Source organism: Pseudophryne corroboree, chromosome 2, assembly GCF_028390025.1.
Source record: "Pseudophryne corroboree isolate aPseCor3 chromosome 2, aPseCor3.hap2, whole genome shotgun sequence".
NCBI lineage: Eukaryota > Metazoa > Chordata > Amphibia > Anura > Myobatrachidae > Pseudophryne > Pseudophryne corroboree.
The window spans coordinates 247,045,670-247,061,815 of NC_086445.1; the positions used below are offsets into that span (position 1 = coordinate 247,045,670).

The following is a 16,146-nucleotide window of genomic DNA, read 5'->3' on the forward strand; positions in this document are numbered from 1 at the left end:
ACCATGCTGCTCACTGCCCCTGGTCTCCTAGGCAACGGTTTAGCGGGAGAGCCGCTGCAGCGGCGTCCCGTCGCCATGAGCGGACCCCCTCACCGCCGTTACCGCTACCTTCCCCACGGAACCAACGCCGCAGCCCTCCTCCGCCACTGCCCAGCCGCCAATGAAGCCAGCCTCGCGGCCCCAGCATTCTGGTAAGACCCCGGACACTGACACTAATTAAGTCATCTGTGGCCAAGCATGGATATACTTAATAACCTGAACCGTTGGTGTGCCTTGAGGACCGCGTTTAAGAACCTCTGCTGTAACTTATAACCAGTACACTTATCCATAGATAGAGACTGGTTCATATTTTATCTGTTTGTCTTGTGGGGCAGAAAACACAACCTCACCGAGAGATTTCTGTTTTGCTTGGTGTTAACCTTTGAATACCTCTTTCTGTCCCCCATTGTTATAATTTCCATAGACATATCAATCTGTCAATTAGTGTTTGTCAGTTATAAAAGAATTGATTCTTCTATTGAGATTTTTTTTTTGTGGAACCACCAAAGTATTGTTCTAAAATAAGGACATTCCCAGAACAGAGACTCATTGAGATCACAAGCTGGCTGGTGTAATGGGAACATCCCCCTATAGTAACCTCAGCGAGTGGTAGGGAGATTCTGCAGCTAGACTTGTTTGTGATCAGCTTTATTAAACAGCCAGGCTGCACCCCTCCTGCCTCTCTGCTGATACAGCACAGGCAGAATGTGGCTTCCTGACTGCAATCCTTACACTGTTTGTGCCCAGAAACACCCTGATGGACTTTAGCCATTTGTTTTTGTTCATAGCTTTACTACTGCTGGAGCTGTGCCAACATTATTGTGTTTTCTGCCCTACCAGACAAACAGATAAAATATGAACCTGTCTCTATCTTTGGATAAGTGCACTGGTTATACAGGTTTTAGAGTTTAGCAAATACAACTTGCTCACAAAAGATCTTACATTCACCCTATATGAACAAAGTAGAGAAGAAGCGAGACTCTTTGTGGGTGCAATCTTAAGAAGGATATACAATGATCAGGCTATAGTGGGAGATTTTAAGACATACATTTTATTCAGGGCCGTCTTTTCGTATGGGCTCAATGGGCTCTTGCCCAAGGGCCCCAGGAGAATAAGGGCACTAGGCTGATAGCTGAGTGTCCCCTCTTTCCAGGGTTACCAGATTTTTGAAAATCGGCCCTGGGGAACCGGAGATATGAAAGCAGTGGTCCCCATCCAAGCCTGTTAATTGCTCTTCCCAGGCAGATATCTCGTGTTCTGTCTGACTTAGAGTATTTCTGAGGGTATAAAGCAAAAGCTGGACACTGGCAGCTTGTCTCTACTATGCCCAGAACCAGAGATATCTATCAGCCTTTCAGTAGCTGGTCCCTGCTCCCGCTCCACATGCCTAATATGCAATTTTAGATTTTCATTGGTGGATTGCTCTGGCTCCTGCAGTCTGATCCCCAAGTCTCCAGAACCTTCTGAAAGGTGGGACTCTCTAGTTTTTTATCCTATTCAAAGCTAAGAAATATATTTTCAGGAACTTGAGATATCTGCAGTGAAGCAAGCTGCCCTCCCACCAGAAAATGATGAATATTAAGCCCACTCCCCTATCCACCCCTCCCCTACATATTAAACACCCCCTACCACTCTGGAAGTCATGTAACAGGGCTTCTTCATTCAGCCCAATGCCCCTTTCTACAGTTTAGCCCCATCTGTGCAGTAAAGGAGTAATTAGCAGAAATTACTGCTCCAGGTCCTACAAGCTGAGCGGAAGATAGAACACCACCTACCACCCGCGGGACATCAGTGCTGCCACTGATAGCACCCCCCACCCCTACCGCTGGAGGATAGGTAGGGGGCCCAGTGTATAGCTGTGCCCAGGGGCCTACACTGCTGTTAAGACGGCCCTGATTTTATTAGGTATCACTAGAAATAAAGGTATCCAAAATTAAGGACAAACAACATTCAAAGTAAAAGGCTTTGGTGTAAGAATAGCAACCCTATTTGTGTAAATGTCTCATTTGATAATATTTTGAGTCATAAGGACCAAAGCCCATGCACCTGTAAGCTGATAAACAATTTGAGCCCTAGTGGCCAGTAGAGCGGACTCACGGAGAGGTCACATGTATTATACACACTGAACCAGGTATAAATGCTGAAGAAAATCAGGCGAACCAAGGAAATGAGTGCAGAAGGAAGTCAAGCGTAGTGATTCTGCTGTCAGTGTTAGGCATGGAGTCTTCGGGGTGAGCAAGTAATTCTACTACACTTGGTATTCCCAGGTAGTCTCCCATCAAGGTATTAACCAAGCCCAACACTGTTTAGCTTCCAAGATCAGATGGCATTGGGCGTTTACAGTGTGGTATGATAATAGACAGTTGGAAATGCAACAACTCCGTGGATCACTGATGAGAGATCACTCAGAGGGGAGTACAATAGCTAGAAGTAGGAAGAAAAAAAAAGTGGATCTGCTGCCAATGTTAGGCGGAGGTGATCTAACCGCTTGCCATATCTCAGCCCCTGCTGCCCCTCCGGATCACTGGTGAGAGTCCATGAGCGAGAGAAAAAGATATTGCGTATAATTGTGTATAGTTACACCGCTGATAGATATCAATCTGTGTGCGCAAACATATGCTTCTTAGTAACACTAGTAGTGGATGCAGTGATCCAATATGTATGCACTTGCACAAACATATGCCTCAGATTGGAGCTCGTTTATTGTTTATCGCTTTTTGGAGCTCTGAGTGATCTCTCATCAGTGATCCAGGGAGTTGTTGCATTTCCAACTGTCTGCTATCATACCACACTGTAAATGCCCAATGCCGTCCGATCTTGAAAGCTAAACAGTGTTGGGCTTGGTTAGTACCTTGATGGGAGACTACCTGAGAATACCAAGTGTAGTAGAATTACTTGCTCACCCCGAAGACTCCATGCCTAACACTGACAGCAGAATCACTACGCTTGACTTCCTTCTGCACTCATTTCCTTGGTTTGCCTGATTTTCTTCAGCATTTATACCTGGTTCAGTGTGTATAATACATGTGACCTCTCTGTGAGTCCGCTCTATTGGCCACTAGGGCTCAAATTGTTTATCAGCTTACAGGTGCATGGGCTTTGGTCCTTATGACTCAAAATATTATCAAATGAGACATTTACACAAATAGGGTTGCTATTCTTACACCAAAGCCTTTTACTTTGAATGTTGTTTGTCCTTAATTTTGGATACCTTTATTTCTAGTGATACCTAATAAAATGTATGTCTTAAAATTTCCCACTATAGCCTGATCATTGTATATCCTTCTTAAGAGTGCACCCACAAAGAGTCTCGCTTCTTCTCTACTTTGTTTAAATAGTTATACTGTTTGACTCCGGGTGCACCACCAAAGTGACACTATCTACTGTAGGTAATTACCTCTAATTGTCAATCTTTTATGGTTACATATCATCTTTTTATATGTATAAATAGCTGGTGCAGAATCTTCCTTGTCGAAACATTTACCCTATATGTACAGAGTTGTATGAAAGTATCAATAGGTCTGTGTACAAGGTGATAGACCCCTCTCTAGAGCACACTGATTTGCCTAATGTAGACTTGCGTGAAAATGCAGTCTATCTATTCCGTAGTTATAGTGACTGAAATGTGGATGACTCCATGGTTGGCTGATTGTTGGTTCATTGCACAAACTGGCTACCGCCACAGTGCTGAGGTATTGGGTCCAATGTAATAGGTAACCAATGTATTACTTATGTTTGTATTACTTATGTTTCTTTTCTGCTTCCCAGAGATCCTGGCTGGTGGTGTGCATATCACTAAGAATGAGCAACTGTGCTTTACTGATACCATTGACTGGAAAGACATCATACGAGATCCGAAGGCTCAGGTTGAAATAGAAGATAATGCTGTAACATGTGAGTCCTGGCCTTGGCTAAAAGCATTGCAAACACCTACAGTACTTTATGAAAACTGTCCTAGGGACACACAACATGCAGTGTTTCTGTGGGTTACCACTCAGTGCACTAAAGACTCTGGGCTGCCACTCACTGTGTACTAGAGACGCTGGGTTGCCACTCACAGTGTACTAGAGATGCTGGGTTGACACTCACAGTGTACTAGAGATGCTGGGTTGACACTCACAGTGCACTAGAGATGCTGGGTTTCCACTCTCTGTGTACTAGAGACGCTGAGTTGCCACTCTCTGTGTACTAGAGATGCTGGGTTGCCACTCACAGTGTACTAGAGGTGCTGGGTTGCCACTCACAGTGCACTAGAGATGCTGGGTTGCCACTCACAGTGCACTAGAGATGCTGGGTTGCCACTCACAGTGTACTAGAGATGCTGGATTGCCACTCACAGTGCACTAGAGATGCTGGGTTGCCACTCACAGTGTACTAGAGATGCTGGATTGCCACTCACAGTGCACTAGAGATGCTGGGTTGCCACTCACAGTGCACTAGAGATGCTGGGTTGCCACTCACAGTGCACTAGAGATGCTGGGTTGCCACTCAGTGTACTAGAGATGCTGGGTTGCCACTCACAGTGTACTAGAGATGCTGGGTTGCCACTCACTGTGTACTAGAGACGCTGGGTTGCCACTCACAGTGCACTAGAGATGCTGGGTTGCCACTCACTGTGTACTAGAGATGCTGGGTTGCCACTCACAGTGCACTAGAGATGCTGGGTTGCCACTCACAGTGTACTAGAGATGCTGGGTTGACACTCACTGTGCACTAGAGATGCTGGGTTGCCACTCACAGTGCACTAGAGATGCTGGGTTGCCACTCACAGTGCACTAGAGATGCTGGGTTGCCACTCACAGTGTACTAGAGATGCTGGGTTGACACTCACTGTGCACTAGAGATGCTGGGTTGCCACTCACAGTGCACTAGAGATGCTGGGTTGCCACTCACAGTGCACTAGAGATGCTGGGTTGCCACTCACAGTGTACTAGAGATGCTGGGTTGACACTCACTGTGCACTAGAGATGCTGGGTTGCCACTCACAGTGCACTAGAGATGCTGGGTTGCCACTCACAGTGCACTAGAGATGCTGGGTTGCCACTCACAGTGTACTAGAGATGCTGGGTTGACACTCACTGTGCACTAGAGATGCTGGGTTGCCACTCACAGTGCACTAGAGATGCTGGGTTGCCACTCACAGTGCACTAGAGATGCTGGGTTGCCACTCACTGTGCACTAGAGATGCTGGGTTGCCACTCACAGTGCACTAGAGATGCTGGGTTGCCACTCACTGTGTACTAGAGATGCTGGGTTGCCACTCACAGTGCACTAGAGATGCTGGGTTGCCACTCACTGTGTACTAGAGATGCTGGGTTGACACTCACAGTGTACTAGAGATGCTGGGTTGACACTCACAGTGTACTAGAGATGCTGGGTTGACACTCAGTGTACTAGAGATGCTGGGTTGCCACTCATAGTGTACTAGAGATGCTGGGTTGCCACTCACAGTGTACTAGAGATGCTGGGTTGACACTCACAGTGTATTAGAGATGCTGGGTTGACACTCACAGTGTATTAGAGATGCTGGGTTGCCACTCACAGTGCACTAGAGATGCTGGGTTGCCACTCACAGTGTACTAGAGATGCTGGGTTGACACTCACTGTGCACTAGAGATGCTGGGTTGCCACTCACAGTGCACTAGAGATGCTGGGTTGCCACTCACAGTGCACTAGAGATGCTGGGTTGCCGCTCACTGTGCACTAGAGATGCTGGGTTGCCACTCACAGTGCACTAGAGATGCTGGGTTGCCACTCACTGTGTACTAGAGATGCTGGGTTGCCACTCACAGTGCACTAGAGATGCTGGGTTGCCACTCACTGTGTACTAGAGACGCTGGGTTGCCACTCACAGTGTACCAGAGACGCTGGGTTGCCACTCACAGTGTACTAGAGATGCTGGGTTGCCACTCACAGTGTACTAGAGATGCTGGGTTGCCACTCACAGTGTACTAGAGATGCTGGGTTGATACTCACTGTGCACTAGAGATGCTGGGTTGACACTCACTGTGCACTAGAGATGCTGGGTTGCTACTCACAGTGCACTAGAGATGCTGGGTTGCCACTCAGTGTACTAGAGACGCTGGGCTGCAACTTTAACAGCACAGGAATTAGGTCTTAACATGAACAATGTCATAGATGAAGCAAATTGGATTTTGGTGTGAGAAATAGCTGCGGATATCCCTTTGTATGCAGTGTCAGACTCGCTTGCACACAGATGTACAAATGTCATACATAAAATTGATCAGTGTAATCCAGCAATGTAGTTTTGTCACCCCCAGTTGTTTTATTTATGCAAATAAGATGCACATTTTGAGCAAAAAAGATGCTCGGTGCAGCCCAATCGCCCCAGACTTTGGGCTATTTGCAGCGACCAGAGCTACACTGTGCAAGGACTCATCTGTATCTCCTTATTGCTTAGATTACAGTGTGAAACCTTCCGAGGTGATTGGGTTTTCTGTTAAACTGTAAATACATTTGTTGCTAACCACACTTGCACTGGTTTGAATATAAATAGAAACAATGTAGACTGGGAGGTTAGTTACACTTCAGCACAACACTGAGGCTGTTTCTATGTATCCCTGCAGCGTCTGATTTCAGCTCACTTGGACCTAGGCCAGATGTCTTTATCAATAAGATTAGGACTGGATGGGTAAAGTTCTCTGTAGAGAAATGTGTGAACTTTTGAAGACAGAACTCCTGTATAGGTGTCAAGAGAAAGTCCCTCCATATTATGTCTCTGATTTATGCAGAAGTCCATATTAGATTTTCATGTCAGAATCTTAAGTAGTAAATGTATGTTACATGCTGATCTCTGCTATCCACAATCTGTGTTCACTTTGTATATGTTGCTTTCGCTGAAGTGGACAGATCCCAGTGGCGTACAGTGGGGAAGTAGATCATAGCAAGAAGCTAATAGGCCTAGTATATGAGAAGCGTTGTCAAAAACATGAAGTAGGCTTCTGTGAGCCAAGGTAGCCCCAGAGCACCACTATATCTTCCGCTCTCTTTCTGTAGTTTAGTCTTTGATGTGGCTGACTACTTAAACTATATGAGAGGTTGTTAGTCATTGTGGCCTGAGCGTGCAGCACCACTAGTAGCAAATTGCGTCTCCAGTTACAGTGACCCAAGGCAATACAAACTCTAAATATAGGGGTAACGGGTAAGTGACTGACTGAAGGAACATGTACAATGTGACAGGTATCACCACTGCCGCTATTGTCCCTATTGCAACACTGTCATTTACTTGTTCCTAGAGACAAAATAACAGAAGTATCTCTTCCTGCCCCCCCCCCCCCCCCCCCATACGCACACACATTTTACTGGTCTATGGCTATTTGTAAGGAAAGCATAAGCCTTCTTTTCTAGTCTACTAACCAAACATTTACAGTATATATATATATAACAATAGAGGCGCAAGTACTGTATGCGGTGGTACAGTGTCCGTTTGTGGTTATAAGTCCAGAGAGTGCCGCCTCTATTGTTACTTACATTAATATTCGCTGAGGAGGGCACCGTGGCTGCTGCTGTTTGCTGTTTCGAGTGCCGGGGACTTTGCATTATATATATATATATATATATATATATATATATAAAATGCTCTTTATTTGTACATAGGTCTGGCACAATATTATGTCCATATACTAAGGTAAATATGGAGGAAAGACTTACACATTGTCACTGTTTCCCCTATATTTGTCTCGGTGCATAAACCTCCAGAATCACTCTCTACTGCATTACCTGACCATCCACTAGGTGGCGTGCTGGAAGGGTCTGGATGGAGCTACAGTACAATGCACTTGCATGGTAATGCAATTTAACCCCCCACAGCCCCCCCCCCCCCCTCCTTCCTCCTCTGTGCAGCTACTCTCTCCACCTTATCAGGGGTGGAAATACACAGCTTCTTCTTCCATGGGTAACTGCCTAATGAAATTATTCCCCTGTTAATTTGTTAATTATCTTTATCAACCCCTTATTCTTACGATCCATGTTTTCTTTCTTAGAAATGATGACAACATATAAAAATGTTATGTTACTGGTCATTAATTTTTGAACTTGGCAGTGAATTGGTTACATTCCCTTGAGTGCCTCTATTTTTTTTAATGACCCTTTCAAGTATTTACAGTGTTTTAACACAATGCCTGTTAACGTTATAGTCTGCAGAAGCATTTTAATATATGTTGGATACAAATGTAACTGCTACATTTAATTAACCATTCTGGATGTTACGGTGTGACAGCTCTAAATTATAATTATTATTGTTGGAGACTGTGACAAGTTGTAACTTTGTTCATTTTTGTGGAGTAGCTCTGCGTGTCCTGCGTGACTGTAGCGACAATCACGGGCTCATTTCAGGTGCCATATAGTTCAGCTCCGCAAACCCTTTTTTAACAAATATTAGCTCATGCCACCAGGGAGCCAAGATAAACTCTGTTGTGCCAAGCCTCTGCCATCTCTTATCCTATTTCAAGAGGCCAGCCATCATTTTACTTTAATGCAAACACTTTACACGACACAGAGCAGTCTGTTTTATTATTAAGACACAGTAATACCAGTAAAAGAAATGTCATTGTTTTTGTCATCCTGTGTGGTTAACTGTTTTACTGCATTCTGGCCCTTTCAGTTGATTTTGCTTGTACGGTGCTGTACCTGTAGTATTAGTGATTTTACACACATATGAGGCTGCCAGGTTCCCTTGCAGAAGGCATCACACTTGTAGATACAAAACAGGTCTGTCATCTTTCCATGATGTAAATGTAACTGCGTATGACCATCTGACCTGTTTGCATTTGCAGTTGACACAAGTGTCTGATTGCAGCAATTCTAATAATCAGTTTTCCTTATGTCAGTACAGTCTTTACTGTCTGTTATTGTGGTAAGTCATTACCGTCAGTAAAGTCATTATAAGTCAGTACAGTCATTACAGTCAGTAACCCTGGCAAGTCAGTACAGACATTACAGTCAGTTACCCTGATAGGTCAGTACAGTCATTACAGTCAGTTACCCTAATAAGTCAGTACAGGCATTACAGTCAGTTACCCTGATAAGTCAGTACAGGCCTTACAGTCAGTTACCCTAGCAAGTCAGTACAGTCATTACAGTCAGTTACCCTAATAAGTCAGTACAGGCATCACAGCCAGTTACCCTAGCAAGTCATTACAGTCAGTTACCCTAATAAGTCAGTACAGGCATTACAGTCAGTCACCCTAATAAGTCAGTACAGGCATTACAGTCAGCTACCCTAATAAGTCAGTACACGCATTACATTCAGTTACCCTAATAAGTCAGTACACGCATTATAGTCAGTTACCCTGATAAGTCAGTACAGGCATTACAGTCGGTTACCCTAGCAAGTCAGTACAGGCATTACAGTCAGTTGCCCTAATAAGGCAGTACAGGCATTACAGTCAGTTACCCTAGTAAGTCAGTACAGTCATTACAGTCAGTTACCCTAATAAGTCAGTACAGTCATTACAGTCAGTTACCCTAATAAGTCAGTACAGGCATTACAGTCAGTTACCCTAATAAGTCAGTACAGGCATTACAGTCAGTTACCCTAATAAGTCAGTACACACATTACAGTCAGTTACCCTAATAAGTCAGTACAGGCATTACAGTCAGTTACCCTAGCAAGTCAGTACAGGCATTACAGTCAGTTACCCTAATAAGTCACTACAGGCATTACAGTCAGTTACCCTAGTAAGTCAGTACAGGCATTACAGTCAGTTACCCTAATAAGTCAGTACAGGCATTACAGTCCGTTACCCTAATAAGTCAATACAGTCATTACAGTCAGTTACTCTAAGTCAGTAAAGTCATTAGCACCTCTACTGATTGCATGTAAACAAATAAACACCAGCTGGAATCTGTAGCATAAGCACAGGTAGACGGGAGGAATTGGATGGAGTCTCATCCTATAACCAACTTTTGATAAGACACAAGAATTTCAATATACAGTACACACTATCCAAAATAAATAAATGCATAACTTAAAAACAGAGACCATGAACCATCTATAATATGTTTACGCATAGAGAGAGAGAGAGAGAGCTTTTTGACAAGTCAAGAATGCTCCCCACATCTTGCTCCCATTTAATTCCATGTGGGTCTTTCTCAGGTAGGGAAAAGAGCTCAAACCAGTACAAAGAGTAGACATAACCCCTTTATAGTATGAAAGAAGAAGTACTGTACCGCGCGTGTGCTGACATGGGCACGTCAGATGCATTTTCTTGGCGTGCCGATGCTAGGGGCTGTGTCTTTCAATGGCACCAACAGCATGAAAACACTGGCCATCCTGCGTAACCTGAGGTGAAGAATTTGCCTATAGCTACCAAATAGCTTCTACTTATCATTTTATATAATGTACTTGATAAATGATAACTAGAAGTTGATTCTCCACTTATCCACTTTAGAGGGTTAGATACATAGGGGTAAATGTATGAAGCAATGATAAGAGAGGAGACGTGAGCCAGTGAAGAAGTTGCCCATGGTAACCAATCAGCATTGAAGTAACATTTATAATTTGCATACTATAACATTTTACAGAGCAGCTGATTGGTTGTCATGGGCAGCTTCTCCACTGGCTTTCTGTGAATTTCTGTGACTAAGTTAGGGAGTGGAGTCAGGGGATTTGTGGGGGTTAATAAGATGTTAGATTGCTATGCTGTTTTGTGTTATCCACCCAACTTTAATGTGTGAGATACTAGTATATAGGGCCTAATTCGGATCTGATCGCTGCTGTGCGTTTTCGCATAGCGGGCGATCAGATCTGAACTGCTCATGCATATGCACTGCTATGCGCCGGCGCTTTGGACGGCTACAACGAGCTTCGCCGGTCAGCGACGGGATGATGCACGGTTGTTCGCAAGGTGATTGACAGGAAAAGGCTGTTTGTGGGTGGCAACTGACCATTTTCAGGGCGTGTCTGGAAAAACGCAGGTGGGCTCAAGCGTTTTCAGGGAGGGTGTCTGATGTCAGCTCCATCCCCAATCAGTAGTATTCAGTCGCACTGGATAAGTAAACTGATTTTTGTGCAGCTTTGCAAAACATACGATCGCACACTTGCACAGTGATTTAACCCTCCCCCTCAGTGGCAAACGCAGGATTTGCATGGGGGGGTTTCCAGAACTGGGCGGAGCCAATCACGGGGGGGGGGGGGGACGACTGAGGTGAACCAGTATATGCTGGGTCCGTAAAACTAGTGTGTGTGTGTGTGTGTGTGTGTATATATATATATATATAGATATATGTATAGATATATATATATATATATATATATATATCTACACACACACACACATATATATATATATATATATATATATATATATATATATACACACACACACACACACACACACACACACACACACACACACACATATACACATATACATAGCATATTAAACATGCATACATATATATATATATATATATATATATATATATATGTACACACACATATATACACATATATATCTATCATGTGTGTGTGTGTGTGTGTGTGTGTGTGTGTGTGTGTGTGTGTGTTTATATGTATGTATGTATATACATGTGTATATATGTATGCACATGGATATATATGTACTATAATTAAAATAAAGTAAACTTTTATTGCACTTACAAGTGCCACCAGGAAGACAGCAGGCTGCAGAGGACGCTAGACAGCCATTAATAATACTCATGCAGCTAAAAAAAATTAAAAAATATTTTTTTTTTAGTGGAGGGGGTTTTCTGGGTGCTCGGAAACCCCCCTGGGTGCGCCACTGCCCCTGTAGGCGGCGACTATTTGATCGCAGAGCAGCAAAAAACGCAGCCCAGCGATCAGATCTGAATTAGGCCCATAATCTTATTTTATTTGTCCAATGTTTGATTATGTCTGCTATAATGAGTGGTGATAGGGCCAGCCCTGATGTGTGCCATGTTTGATTATACACAGTATCAGGAATAGAAAAAAACGGGATGCGGTCAAGATGCCGACTGTCTGGATCCCTGAACCCGAAAATACATTGACCGAAACTATAGCTGATGGGTGTTAAATAGGGTATAAATTATCTGTAAGTGTTGCATAATATGTGTGCCCTATATAAATAACTGTTCATAAATAATCAGGAAGGAGATTATTTATTTGCTGGCAGTGTGTTAATTGTTCTTCTAGTGTTGTCAAGGGACTGACAGTCAGGGATAAAGACATCTTAAGGCCCATATAGAAGGGCCGTTGTGGGAGAGATGTGTGCTGAGCGAACCGCTCAGCACACATCTCTCCCTCCGCTCAGCACAGCGCGATCTGTGCTGAGCGTGCGGGGGGAGATGGGGGGGCAGCTCATTTCACCCAGCGGGTGAAGTGAGCGACCCACTAGATTGGCCTGCATGCAGGCCAATCTAGCACCAGCGATAGCGATGCGCGGGGCTGCGCATCGCTGTCGCTGTAGGGGGTACACACGGAGCGATAATGCTTAAATTCTAAGCAATCTAGTCAGATTGCTTAGAATATCGCTCCGTGAGTACCCCCCTTTAGTCTAGGTGATTTAACAAAAATAATTTTATTTTATCTAGTGGTCAGTATCTTAGCACAAGTCTGTGTTAAGAAGGAAGATCAGACAAAATCTTGAAGACAGATTGGAGTCTCTGTCAGGCTACTGTAGTACAGTAATTACCTAGTGCAGAGCTGATTCACTGTCCATCAGTGTATCTTTTATAATAGTGCTGCAAAGCTATTCAGCTCAGGGCTGAAAAGGGTCTTAATGTTTTCTGTTTTGCATATACAGTATGTGATATATGTAATGTTATACAGTATCTTAATCCGTGCATGCTAGCTGGGCATCCAGATGATTGTATGTTTGGTAATCGAGTAGAAAAAAATATATGATGGATATTCGGAAATGGAGGCAATCATGTTCCCGGCTGTCGGGATCCCGGCGGCCAGGATACCGACTCCGGAATCCCGACACCTGGTGAAATGCCGCCCATCGGCCAGATCCCCCACTTCGGTGGTGGTCCACACCACCACCCGAAGGGGAATAGATTAGGTCGCCACTGTGCCCAAAGCATAGTGCAGGGGCGGCCAACCAGTCAGTGACAAAGAGCCAAAAAACCTTGTTAGGTACGTCAAAGAGCCGACATCGAGCCGAAGGTGCGCATGCAAAAATGGAATGTGGCCTTGTGCCTGCTAGACCACGCCCCTGGTATAAAATACATTGAAAAGGCCAGAACGACATAAAATAAAACATTTTAAAGTCAGATCCATTGAAAAAGCCACTTTCACATAAAATAATTGAAAAAGCCAGATTCACATAATAAACTTAAGTTCCCCCATGTTTCACTCCAGCCAGCTCCCCATGTGACACTCCTGCTAGAACCCTCCTATGTCACTCCAGCCAGCTGCCCATGTGTCACTCCTGCTAGCACCCTCCTATGTCACTCCAGCCAGCTGCCCATGTGACACTCCTGCTAGCACCCTCCTATGTCACTCCAGCCAGCTGCCCATGTGACACTCCTGCTAGCACCCTCCTATGTCACTCCAGCCAGCTGCCCATGTGTCACTCCTGCTAGCACCCTCCTATGTCACTCCAGCAAGCTGCCCATGTGACACTCCTGCTAGCACCCTCCTATGTCACTCCAGCCAGCTGCCCATGTGTCACTCCTGCTAGCACCCTCCTATGTCACTCCAGCCAGCTGCCCATGTGACACTCCTGCTAGAACCCTCCTATGTCACTCCAGCCAGCTGCCCATGTGACACTCCTGCTAGCACCCTCCTATGTCACTCCAGCCAGCTGCCCATGTGACACTCCTGCTAGCACCCTCCTGTCACTCCAGCTAGCACCCCATGTGACACTCCTGCTAGCACCCTCCTATGTCACTCCAGCCAGCTCCCCATGTGACACTCCTGCTAGCACCCTCCTATGTAACTCCATCCAGCTGCCCATGTGACACTCCTGCTAGCACCCTCCTATGTCACTCCATCCAGCTGCCCATGTGACACTCCTGCTAGCACCCTCCTATGTCACTCCAGCCAGCTGCCCATGTGACACTCCTGCTAGCACCCTCCTATGTCACTCCAGCCAGCTCCCCATGTGACACTCCTGCTAGCACCCCCCTGTCACTCCAGCCAGCTGCTCATGTGACACTCCTGCTAGCACCCTCCTATGTCACTCCAGCCAGCTTTCCCATGTGTCACTACTTCCAGCACCCTCCTTCATCACTCCAGCCAGCTCCTCCATGTGTCACTCCTGCCAGGACCCTTCTGTGTCACTCCAGCCAGCTCCGCCTTGTGTCACTTTAGCCCATCCTCATGTGTCACTAAAGTTCCCCCACCAAGTCGTGCCATTGTTGCAGTCCCTAATGTGTTCTCTGTTTGCCAGTGGGTGTTTCGCCTCTAGTATCTGGCTCCTTCAGTTTTCAGTCCCTGTAGTGCTGCTGCATGTCTGGCTGGAGTGTAGCAGTTTCTGTATCTGTTGTGGTCACATGATTTAGAGTGTTGGGAGCCACATTTAAATAAAGAAAGAGCCTCATGCGGCTCAAGAGCCACTGGTTGGCCACCACTGGCATAGTGAGTGCAGGGAGCCCGCAAGGGGACACGCTATGCTCACCGCCGGTATTCCGTCTGTCGGGATTCCAGCATCTGTCTAATGAACGCTGGGCTCATTACAGTTGGGATATCCTACTGATTCCATTCTGAAGAGCTTCTGTTATATTATAGAAGGTAACATCATTCATCTGTCACTTTGATGTGGTTAAAAGTTGGTTTTCATTTTGTGATTTTTTTAGGGGGGGGGGGGGGGGGGAGATGAGGGTTGATTAGAAAACTGGTGATTTAGGTGGGTATTCAATTAAGTGCCGTTTTTTTTGACTGGTCAAAAAAACGGCACTAATTCGACACAGTATATTCAATTCCAGGCGTTTGTGTCCATTTTTTTAATCCATTTTCACTGGGTTTTTTTTTTGTCGGATCTGCATGGGCAAAAATTGCACCAAAAATGGACAAAAACGCCCGTGAATTCGCCAAAACATGTATATCGGTGGCAAATTAGCCGATACACGTGGTTTTTGACAGTGCCGGATTTTTTGACCAGTCGAAAAAACGGCATGGGCATTGAAAAAGTCGAATGGAAACTCGACCTATAAATGGGCGAAAAGTAAAATTTTTACTGATTGAATACCTCCCTCATACTTTCGGTCAGTTTGCCTTTAATAGATTTGGTGATTTAAAAAATTGGTTTATAACTCACTGAAAGAAAATAGTGAAAAAATGGACTTGATACTCCTAGTTTCTATGGCAGAGATCCCTAACCATGGTCCTCAATGAACACTAAGGGGTAAATTTACTAAAATGGGAGTTCTATTTAAGATGGGATGTTGCCCATAGCAACCAAATCAGATTCCAGATATTATCTTCTAGAAGGTGCTAGATAAATGAAAAGTAGAATCTGATTGGTTGCTATAGGCAACATTCCATCTTAAACAGAACTCTCATCTTAGTGAATTTACCCCTAACAGTCTAGGGGGCAGATGTATTAACCTGGAGAAGGCATAAGGAAGTGATAAACCAGTGATAAGTGCAAGGTGATAAACACACCAGCCAATCAGCTCCCTTATGTAAATGAACTGTTAGAAGCTGATTGGCTGGTGCATTATCACCTTGCACTTAACACTGCTTTATCACTGGTTTATCACTTCCTTATGCCTTCTACAGGTTAATACATCTACCCCTCGGTTTTAAGGACAGCCATACTTGATCATAGGTGACATTTGTACCTCTGTTATTTTGATTTAACCATCTGTGCTCAAGTATGGATTTAACTAACACCTGGACTGTTATTGTGCCTGGAGGACTGAGATTGGGAAACACTGTTCTATGGTGACAAGATGTCCAAGTGTATAAAAAAGGCAAGCCTCTAATTCTAATGTTATACCATTGCAATTTTCAGTATCATCAATCTTCAGGTGAAGAGTCAGCAAGTGTTTTCTCTGGTCCTCCACAACTTTTTACAGTTGCCTCACTTTCTTGTCAAGTGAGAACTGTGATCACATAAGTTACTGCTTCCTTCTCACCAGCTCATTACCTTGCCTGCGGGCAGCTTTTACTCAAGCAACTAGTGCTTAAATATC

The 16,146-nt window shown here is 44.7% G+C and overlaps 1 protein-coding gene and 2 pseudogenes across 1 annotated transcript in view; 2 read left to right on the top strand and 1 right to left on the bottom strand.

Annotated features, from left to right (window-relative positions):
- Positions 1-16,146, top strand: part of ERBB3 (erb-b2 receptor tyrosine kinase 3) — a 111,977-nt gene that overhangs the window by 56,655 nt on the left and 39,176 nt on the right. Inside the window, exon 4 of the mRNA XM_063952626.1 lies at positions 3,808-3,933. Coding sequence (XP_063808696.1) covers positions 3,808-3,933 — 126 coding nt within the window. The remainder of the gene's footprint in view (positions 1-3,807; positions 3,934-16,146) is intronic.
- Positions 2,282-2,400, bottom strand: LOC135052675 (5S ribosomal RNA; annotated as a pseudogene).
- LOC135054366 (5S ribosomal RNA) lies at positions 2,813-2,931 on the top strand (annotated as a pseudogene).